Here is an 11036-nt window from a genome sequence, read left to right as displayed (position 1 = left end):
TGCCAGGGACTCTCGGCTCCATCCTGGGGACTCGCTCCTGCCGGCGGGGGAAGGGAAGGTCCATGAGCGTCTGCCGCGTGGTGGCCACCGAGCCAGCCTACCACCTCTGTTTACTCCCACGCCAGAGGTCCTGTCACTGTCCCCACCTTCACATGTGGGCCTGAAGCACGGAGAGGCCCTGCAGCCAGTAATAGGCCGCCAGGCTCCAGTACCCGGCATCTGCCTCCCACCGGGGAAGGCGAGGCCCCCGCTAGCCTTGCCAGGGATGTGGCATGGAGCACGGTCGCTCTGCCCTCCCCTCCTGCCCCACCGTGGCCTCGGAGCTCCTTGGAGAATCAGTTTGCCTGTGACTGCGTGTCCCAGCCATTGGCGCTCCCTGGGCATGAATGCCGTCCCCGGCGCCTGCTGGAGCTGGTGGCAGCAGCTCCGTGGGCGTTGTCTCAGCCCCAAGTGCCAGCAAGTGCTGGCAGCCAGAGGCTGCGCTCACTACTTTTCAAGTTGTTCTTTTGTTCATTCATCCGTTTGTGTATCTACGCATCCCTCATGCAGATAGATACTCATTCAGCAGCGTGCCGCCCCGTGCTGGCCAGGGGCGCCCCCGGCGTGGGACAGATGTCTGTCCCCAGGGGCTCAAGTCCTGGTGCTGGGCAGGGGGCGGGGAGCCCAGAGCAGTGTCTCCCCTCGCCTTTCCTTCAGCTTTGGGTGCGGTGAGGGCAGCTGGTGCCCGCAGTGCTGAGAGGCGCCAGAGACCAGACCCCGAGAGGGAAGGGCTCCCCTGGGCACACGCCTCGCCTGCACCCCGACCTCACGCCCCTTGAAGAGGCTGGGACCCAAGGAAGGGAAAGCGAGCCCTCGGGCGGACCCCGGGACCCCAGCCATCAGGTGGGGGGGGGCACGCAGCTGACGGTTTTCGGGCATCAGGTGGCTTTCATCAGCACTGGCTGCGCCATGACCAGCCTCCCCCTCTCCCGGAGCCCTAGGCCTTGGCCCCGGAGGTGCTTCCCAGCGAGGCCGGTTGCCAGGGCGTCTGGGGAGGCTCCCTGTGGATCCAGCTAGTTAGGCCCGGAGCGCCCCAGCCCCTGGCCCGGCCGGCCGCGCCAGCTGTCGGTGTGATGACAGTTGCCATAAAACCCACCAACGAGACACGCGAGCAGCTCCTCCGCGGGCCGGTAAATCACGTTCCGGGCCATCGCTTCCCAGGGCAGCCGCTGCCGCGGCGCATTGGCGGGATCGCCCATCACACGCCTTGTTCCCAGCCCTTGGAGTTTATGGCGCCTCATGAATCGGGCCATTTCCCTCCTTCGCAGGAATCGTCCGGAACCACGGGCTCGTTCTCCTGGGAAAGGTGGGCTTGGCGGTGGGCGGTGTGTGGGTGGGCGCCCAGCAGCTCTGGGCTGATGTGCGAGGCCCGGCTCCCGCTTCTCTCTGGGCCCTCCCGCCGCCAGTGGCCGGCACTGAACAGGCACTGGGTGAGTGGCAGGGGCCCTTCTCCTCCTCCACCCCCTCCTGGGTCAGTGTGTGTCCCGAGGGGGCGCCTGGGGACCGAGGTACTGCGGTGGGGTGAGGGGCTGAGGTGCAAAGGCCACCCCTGCCCCCAGGGGCGGCCAGTCCTGCCTGCACAGCGCGTGTGGGTGCCCGTGAACGGCCTGTCTCTGGCTGGTGGGGCTCGGGGCTGCTGCTGCCCCTACATCTGGGGAGGGGGGAAGCGTCTCCGTGCACGAGCCATGTCCAGGGACACGAGTCCAGCGGCACTTAGCCTCTCTAGGACGTGCTGTCCGGCCATCTTGCCTAGTGGGGGAGGGGGAATGGCTCAGGGGATGGGAGGAGCAGATGGATTTAGACCCAATAAAGAGGTTACTTAAGAGCCAAGGTGAGGGGGCCTCCCCATCATCCCTTTCCTCCCCCTCCTTCCTTCCAGGGTCCTTCCTTCCAGAGTAGATTCTAAACACGCCTGGGGTGGCATTGCCTGTGATGGGAAGGGTGTGCAGGCTCATCAGAGCAGATGTTGGGGGCACCACATCCCTCCCAGGCCCTAGGCCACTGCCCCAGCCCCAGACTGGGCAGGCGCGGACCTCTGGTCAGCAGCATAGCCGCTGTGCCTCCTGGCTGACCCGGCTTTCCCCCCATCCCACACTCGGGGGGCTCAGGACCCCAGGGAGGCAAGTGGGCCTGTGGGGCCTAGGGAGGGAGGGAGGGAGAGCAGCAGGGATGCCCTCTCTTCTGCCCCAGACCACCCCTCAGCTTCAGGGGCCCACCCAGAAGTCACCCTGCCTGGGGGCTGCTTCTGAAGAGGCTTGGAGAAGAGCAGTCATTTGTCTCCCACCCTCCCAGGAATGTGTCCCCACACTGACCGAGGCAGGAATTGGCCGGCAGGAGGCTGGGGTGTGGGCCCCAGGGGAGCCGCTGGGGCTGGGAGAAGCTCCACCACTCCTGGCCCTGTGGTCTTGGCAAATCCCTGCATCTCTCTGAGCCTCAGTGTTCCTCATCTGCAGAATGGGTCTCCAAGTCGTCGTCCGCCCCCCCCCCCCCCCCCCCCCCGCCCATTCTAAATTGGATTGATGGAGTGCTGCATTTAATGGGAATTTGACATACGGACATTTGAAAGAGGAGGATAGAAAAGTCTGCAACATTTGAGAGGCTGTGAACTCCACTTTTTAAAAAAATTGTCAAGATGGCTCAGCGTTGGGCTGCGGTTCGGGCGAACTGTTCATGCGGTGGCCGCATGGTGGCGCCCTGGGAGCTGATGAATAGGCGCCCAGGGCGGCAGGCAGGCCAGAGGCGCAAGGGCCCTGACTGCAATTTCAAGTAGAATCTTTTGTGAGTTTGTTAAGTGGAGGTTCTTGTTGGTCTCCGCCCCTCCCTGGCTCTGTCCTGCACCTGTCGCTGCCAAACCAGTTGTCTTAGAACAGCAGGTGAAGGTGATAAAATGCTCTGAAGAAAGCAGAGCAACTGCTGGATACTTAATCACATTAGTTTACGAGGCAGGAGGCTTTGGAATATTGGCGATGATGCTAAGATAGAAAAATGTCTTTACATCATAGATATACAAAGGATCATACTAGAATATTATGAGACTATATGCCACTAAATTCAATAACCTAGAAGAAATGGATTGGCTCCTAAAAATATCTAACCTTCCTAGACTAAAACATGAAGAATTGGAAAATCTAAATAGACTGATCAGCAGTGAGGAAATTGAAACAACCATCAAAAACAAAAAATAAAAATCCAGGACCAGATGGCTTCACTAGTGAAATCTACCAAATTTCAAAGAAGATTTAAAGCCTATTCTTCTCAAACTCTTACAGAAAATTGAAGAAGAGACACTACTTCCTAACAAATTCTATGAAGCCAGTATATCCCTGATACAAAACCTGGCAAAGATAACACAAAAGAAGAAAACTATAGACCAGTATCTCTGATGAATACAAATGCAAAAATCCTAAACAACATACTAGCAAATCAAATACAACAGTACATCCAAAAAATAATACATCACGATCGAGTGGGGTTTATTCCAGGGGCACAAGGATGGTTCAACATACGAAAATCAATCAATGTAATAGGCCACATTAACAAAAGAAAGGATAAAAATCATGTGATCTTATCAACAGATACAGAAAAAGCATTTGATAAGATACAACATCCATTTATGATTAAAACACTCGATAAAATAGTAATAGGAGGAAAGTACCTCAACATAATAAAGGCCATATATGATAAACTCTCAGCTAATATACTCAGTGATGAAAAACAACATTTTTCCTCTAAGATCAGAAATAAAACAAGGATGTCCACTCATCACTCTAATTCAACATAGTGCTGGAAGTCCTACACAGAGGAATAAGGCAAGAGAAAGAAATAAAAGGCATCCACATAGGGAAGTAAGATGTCAAACTGTCACTTTTTGAAGGTGACATAATTTTGTATATAGAAAGCCCTAAAGACTCCACTAGAAAACTATTAGAAATAATAAACAAATATAGTCAAGTTGCAGGATACAAAATCAGTTTGCAAAAATCTATTGCCTTCCTGAATACTAACAACAAAATTTCAGGGGGAAAAAAAAGAAAAAAATTTCCTTTTGAAATTGTAACCAAAAGAATAAAATACCTAGGAATAAATTTAACAAAGAATGTGAAAGACCTATATACTGAAAATTACAAAGCATTATTAAAAGAAATTGAAAAAGACACAACAAAATGGAAAAATATCTTGTGTTCATGGATTGGAAGAATCAACATAGTTAAAATAGCCGTATTACGCAAAGCAATATACAGATTTAAAGCAATCCCCATCAAAATCCCAATGTCATTTTTAAAAGAAATAGAATGAGAAATCATCAGATTTGTATGGAACCACAAAAGATCCGGAATAGCCAAAGTAATCCTGAGAAAAAAGAACAAAACTAGAGGTATCAAGCTACCTGACTTCAAATTATACTACAGAGCCACGATAATCAAAACAGCATGGTATTGGCAGAGAAACAGACACACAGATCAGTGGAACAGAATAGAGAGCTCAGCTTTAAAACCAAATGTACTAGTACATGGACAGATAATTTTCATATATATATTATTGATTTCAGAGAGGAAGGGAGAGGGAGAGAGAGAGATAGAAACATCAATGATGAGAGAGAATAATTGATCGGCTGCATCCTACATGCCCCACACTGAGGATCGAGCCCACAACTCAGGCATGTGCCCTGACCGGGAATTGAACCATGACCTCCTGGTTCATAGGTCGACACTCAACCACTGAGTCACTCCAGCTGGGCTGGACAGATAATTTTCGACAAAGGAGCTAGACACACACAATGGAGTAAAGATAGTCTCTTCAATAAGTGGAGCTGGGAAAACAGGAAAGCCACATACAAAGAAATAAAACTGGATTGCAATTTGTCCCCATGTACAAAAATTAATTCGAAATGGACCAAAGACCTAAATAGAAGACCCAAGCAATAAGTGACATAGAAGAAAATATAGATACCAAACTTATGGACCTTGGTCGTAGAGAACATTTTATGAACTTGACCCCAGAGGCAAAGGAAGTAAAGGCAAAAATAAATGAATGGGACTAAAACTAAAAAGCTTCTGCACAGCAGAAGAAACTGACAACAAAACAAAGAGGCAGCCAACCAGACGGGAGATGATAATTGCAAACAGTAGCTCCAACAAAGGTTTAATTTCCAAAATATATAAAGAACTCATAACACTCAACACCAAACAAGCAACCAAGCCAATCACAAAGGGGCAGAGGACCTGAAAACACTCCTCTCCCAGTAAGACAGATGAAAAGCCAACAGATATATTGAAAAGATGTTCAGCCTCACTGGCAATCAGGGAAATGCAAATCAAAACTACAGTGAGATACCACCTCACACCTGTTAGAGTGGCCATTATCAACAAGACAAGCCATAACAAGTGTCGGGGAAGTTGTGGGAAAAAAGGGAACCCTATCCACTGCTGGTGGGCAGGTAGACTGGTATAATCGCTATGGAAAGCAGGCTGGCGATGCCTCAAACAATTAAGAATAGAGCTACCATATGACCCAGCGATCCCTCTCCTGGGGATATACCCCCAAACCTCAAAAACATGTCTTCACGAACATATATGCACCCCTATATTCATTGAAGCATTATTTACGGTGGCCAAGACATGGGAACCACCAAAGTGGTCTGCAATAGAGGACTGGATACAGAAGCTGTGATACATGCACACAATGGAATACTACTCAGCCATGAGAAAGGATGAAACAGCGCCATTTGCAACAACAGGGATGGACCTTGAGAACATTATGCTAAGTGAAAGAAGTCAGACAGAAAAAGCTAAGAACCATGTGACTTCACTCATATGTGGGATATAAAACTGAAACTCGTGAACACAAACAGCAGTGTGGTGGTTGCCAGAGGGAAGGGGTGGGGGGAGAAGGGGGTCCTAATAGATGGTGATGGGAGATGTGACTTTGGGTGGTGGGCACACGGTGCAATATACAGACCTTATAACATAGAAACCCACACCTGAAACCTGTATGTTCATGTTGACCAATGGCACCCCAGTCAATTTAATATAAAAAAATAAAGGGAAATAAGGCTCTAAATAAATGCTTAAATAAATGAATGAATGAATAAGTAAGTAAGTAAATAAATAAATAAATCAGACTGCTGATAGCTCTGCTACCCTCTTGCACCCTACAATTAGTTATGGGAATAAAAAGCCAAGCCTTGACCCCCTCCCCCCAATGTCTAAGCTAACCGGCACAATGGTTCCGGCTTTATGATCTCCAAGAACTTTCACTGCCAGCAACACAGCTTCTACTCCAGGGCAATAGGCTGGGACTTTGTGAACTTGAATTGTGTGCCGTCTTCAGAAGCAAGAATGGCTGCAGGTTGATGGACATCCCTGATGCCCCTTGGGTGCCCTTGGCTGGGCGCAGGCCCTTCCCTCAGCTTGCCGCTCTCTAGGGGACCGGTCTGACCGGGGATCATCACACCTCCCCGGGCCCCGCACCAATGGGCGTGGGGTGAGTGTGGGAGGGGGACTCTCCACGAGGAGGTGCTATCAGGCAAGGCTGTGGGAGGTGTGGGTAGGTCCTGCGCAGACAGACATTTTCCTGGTGGAATCCGAGGGCCCCAGGTCTCCCTGCAGCAGCCCCCAACTCCACAGCTCGGGCTGCTCAGCCGGGCGCCTTGTCCCACATGGTCCTTCCTAAGCCCCTGCCCTCTGACTCCCTGCGGAGGCCTGCCCAGTGCTCCTGGGCCCACCAGCCTGACAGGCGCCCACTCTTGCAGGTGGTGAGAAGCTACAAGGCGACCATCCAGCAGACCTTGGACATCCTCTTCCTCCAGGAAGGCTCTGAGTTTCTGAGCAGCACAGATGCTTCGAGCCGGGACTCTGCCGATCGTACCATCATCGCCTGGGATTTCCGGAGCTCCGCCAAAATCTCCAACCAGATCTTCCATGTGAGAAACCCTATTGGCATTGCTTTCTGCTTCAGCCCCGTGTAGCCCTCGGTTGTCTGGGGTCCCAGATCACTTCCTGTGGGAGACGGTTCAGTAGGCAGGATCTTTGCAGACAGATTGGCTGCCTGAAATTTCTCGGGCAGGGGAAGGCGAGCGTAAGTCCACTGGCTCCATATGACAGTATCTCTCTGTCCTCCCACTCCCCACCCTGTACAGCCACCCCACAGGGTGAGGGTGTGGAGGGGCAGCCAGGACAGATGGACTGGTAGACGGCCGAGCAGCTCGAGCCACCCCTACCCTTTCTTGGCCACCCCAGCCAGCCATGGAACTCCGCCCTCCTTTGCTGAGTGACTTTGGCAGGAGTTGTGACCCAGGAGTTCAAGCAGAGAAACTCGAGTTAGACCACCTGAATGATGGTCCTGCATCCACCACCGACAAACGGGGGCCTGGGCCCATTACTTAGCCGTTTGGATTCTCATTGTCCTCTTAGCAAATTGAGGATGAGAATATTACTTGCCTCATAGAGTGGTTTTGAGAATTTAAAGAACATTTATTAAGGGTCTAGAATGGTGCCAGGTACAGGGATTGCTTCATAAATGCATTACCTATATTATCACCATCATCACCACTGTCGTCATCACCACCACCGCCATCATCACCACCACCGCCATCATCATCACTATCACCACCACCACTATCATTACTAATCACCATTATCACTGTGATCACCAGCACCATCATCATAACTATCACCATTATCACCATCATCACCACCATCCCTATCGTTATCGTCACCATCATCACTACTATCACTATCATCATCATAACTATCACCATTGTTACCATCGTCACCATCACTATCATTATCATCACCACTACCACCACCACCACCACATCATCATCATCATTTTAACTAGCAGTATCATCACCACCACTATATTATCACCATCACTACCACCATCATCATCACCATTATCATTATCACTGTCATCACCATCATCACCACCACCATCATTTAAGATTTCAAATAAGCCATGGCTAATCGCTTTGGTGCGCCCACCCTGAATTTAAAAATGTGTCAGGTGTACGCGCACACCTTTTCCCTCTCCTTGCTTTTCCCTTGTCTTCAGATGGTTCTGAGCGACCCTGAGCAGACCTCCCTCTAGACCTCACTTTAGGGTCCAGTGTAACCTCCTAGGAAGAGCAGGCCATGGGAGGGGCATGGGGGGCACGTCTGACCCCCGGGGCTTCCTGCCTCCGTCAGCCCCAGCGGAAGCGAGTGAGGTGGGTGGAGCGCTGCTGGCCTGAGCCGTCCCAGACTCACACCTCCTGGCCGGCAGCATCACGCGGGGAGCTCCTCATGGGGCCGCCACGGCATCATGCCTCTATGCGCACACTAGTCTGCAGCTGGCTATTATTAGTCCGACCGCTCCTGCTTTGCCCTCTGAATTTGGGCAACTCTTAGAACGGGAAAGGACAGGCGATGCTGAGAAGGGAGTTCCCGGGCGTGCTTGTGTGTGACTGAGCCCATCAAACAGTAGATTTCCCTGCCGGGTTTTGAACACTGTTCTCATTTATCTTCTCACTTGATCATTTACCTCTTCAAGGGCTGCATGTGGACTGTGTGGGACCCTGCGCCGGGCTGCCCCTGAGGGCCCCTGTGGAATGGGGGGATGGCCACGCACATTCGTTCTCTGTTCCCGGGCAACATGTTACCACAGATGGGAGGCTTCCGCCATCAGCAGTGTGTCCCCACACATTTCTGAGGATAGCCGTTGGCCTCCGTATCCCTGGGCTGAATCAGGTGTTGGCAGGGCCCGCTCCCTCTGAGGTGCGGGGCAGATCTGTCCCTTGCCGCCTCGCGTCTGGTGGCTGCTGGTGACACTGGGCACCCCCCCGAGTTCTACACCAGCATCTGCAGGTCACTCTCTGATCCAGGTTCACATCACCTGTGTGCGTCTCATCTCCCCCTGCCTCCCTTAGAAGGATACACGTGGCTGAATTTAGGCAAGAATACAGGGTAACTCCCCACATCAAGATCCTTAACTTAGTTACTTCTGCAAAGACATGCAAGGTGTCATTCAGGGGCCCTAGGAATTAGGACGTGGATACATTTTGGGGGGCCCTTTAAGATCCACCACAAGGGCCGTGGGCCAAGGAAGGCAAGTGGAGCCCCCGGAGCGAGCACAGCCCTGCTGACACCATGATTAGCCCGGCGAGACCCTGCTCAGACTTCTGACCTCCAGATCTGTACGAGCCTAAGTTTGTGTGTTTCCAGCCACTAAGTTGGCGGCAGTTGGTTACAGCAGCAGCAGGAAACTCATACCGACCCGAAGCCAAGGTCCGGCAGGAGGGCACGTGGCCTGTGAGCAGAGAGCAGGGCGGCGGGCCTGTCTGCAGAGGCAGCAGGCACAGCCCAGCATCCTTCTCCCTCTCTGGCCCGCTGTTTCTCAGGAGCGGTACACCTGCCCCAGCCTGGCCTTGCACCCGCGGGAGCCCGTGTTCCTGGCCCAGACCAATGGCAACTACCTGGCCCTCTTCTCTGCCGTGTGGCCCTACCGGATGAGCAGAAGGCGGCGCTACGAAGGGCACAAGGTACCGCTTACCTGCCCCCCCCCCCCCCAGCACTGGCCCCAGAGCCTCCTGCCACACCATGCCAGCAACGGACTTGGGGTCAGAGGGCATAGACCTCTGTCCAGCAGATTCTGTTTTCTGTGTGGCCTGGTGTCCACTCAAGGCCTGGGCCGTATCTGGCTCTGCCCCGGGCCCCAGCTGCAGCGGGAAAGGTTTCCTCTGATTCCGCTCATGTGAACCTGTCTCAGAGGTTAGGGAGGGGGCAGGACAGAGTCTCTAGCTCCGCCCCCTTTCCTCATTGAGACCTGCCTCCTGTGGGGGAGGGCCGAGGGCATAGACCTCTGTCCAGCAGATTCTGTTTTCTGCTTCCCAGGTGACCACATGCTGTGTGGCCTGGTGTCCACTCAAGGCCTAGGCCGTATCTGGCTCTGCCCCGGGCCCCAGCTGCAGGGGGAAAGGTTTCCTCTGATTCCGCTCATGTGGACCTGTCTCAGAGGTTAGGGAGGGGGCAGGACTGAGTCTCTAGCTCCGCCCCCTTTCTTCACTGAGACCTGCCTCCTGTGGGGGAGGGCTCTGGGCTGGGAGCTGTGCCTCCTGGGTACCACTGAGGTACACGGTCACACAGGACCCGCCTGGGGGAGCTCGGGTTCTGCTCCTGGCCTGCTGCTCTGTGGTGGGCGCAGGCGTGATGTGGGCTCTTTCGCGGGTACCACTGAGGTACACGGTCACACAGGACCCGCCTTGGGGGAGCTCGGGCTCTGCTCCTGGCCTGCTGCTCTGTGGTGGGTGCAATGACTGCCACCGCGCAGGCGTGATGTGGGCTCTTTCGTGTCGCCCTTGCAGGTGGAAGGCTACGCGGTGGGCTGCGAGTGCTCCCCGGACGGAGACCTGCTGGTGACAGGCAGCGCGGACGGCCGGGTCCTGCTCTACTGCTTCCGCACGGCCAGCCGGGCGCGCACGCTGCACGGGCACACGCAGGCCTGTGTGGGCACCACCTTCCACCCCGTGCTGCCTTCCGTCCTCGCCACCTGCTCCTGGGAGGGTGACATCAAGATCTGGCACTGAGCCTTCCAGCGCAGCGCCCCTGGACAGACATTGCCGCCCCGGCTCCCTGGGGTGGGGGGGACTAAATGCCGAGGCTGGCGCTCCACCCCAGGGTCCTCCGTTTCCTCTGAAACCGGGCCAGCAGCCTTTTGTCTCAGTGGTGAGGCTGGGAAGTGAGCGCCTGGCACCCTGCTCGTGGCGCTCAGTAAATACGCGCGTTTCGCTGTTTTGTAGGTGACTTCAGCGATAAATGTGTGTTGGCAGTTCCTCTCGCCGCCCCACTCGCACCCACTGGAGCTCGAAATGAGAAGCTGGGATCTGGAGAGGGGGCAGCCCCGCTCTGTGGGTCCTGAAAAGGGGGCCCAGGATCTCAGGTCTGTCCTCGGGAACTCGGCAGAGCATGGCCGTCCACCCGTCCCACAGGGCCTCACCTGGCCCAGTCTACCCAGGCCCAGGC

The 11036-nt window shown here is 53.8% G+C and overlaps 1 protein-coding gene across 8 annotated transcripts in view; it reads left to right on the top strand.

Moving 5' to 3' along the window:
• Positions 1–10814, top strand: part of WDR25 (WD repeat domain 25) — a 137223-nt gene extending 126409 nt beyond the window's left edge. For all 8 annotated transcript variants that reach the window (XM_005877874.2, XM_014549063.1, XM_014549065.1 and 5 more), the window contains 3 exons: positions 6791–6961; positions 9416–9556; positions 10379–10814. In XM_005877874.2, the coding sequence (XP_005877936.2) occupies positions 6791–6961; positions 9416–9556; positions 10379–10600 (534 nt within the window). In that variant the 3' untranslated portion in view covers positions 10601–10814. The remainder of the gene's footprint in view (positions 1–6790; positions 6962–9415; positions 9557–10378) is intronic.
• Positions 10815–11036: the final 222 nt, after the last annotated feature.

Source organism: Myotis brandtii, unplaced genomic scaffold, assembly GCF_000412655.1.
Source record: "Myotis brandtii unplaced genomic scaffold, ASM41265v1 scaffold535, whole genome shotgun sequence".
NCBI lineage: Eukaryota > Metazoa > Chordata > Mammalia > Chiroptera > Vespertilionidae > Myotis > Myotis brandtii.
The sequence above is the reverse complement of the archived record's forward strand: the minus strand, read 5'-3'. Positions and strand labels throughout refer to the sequence as shown.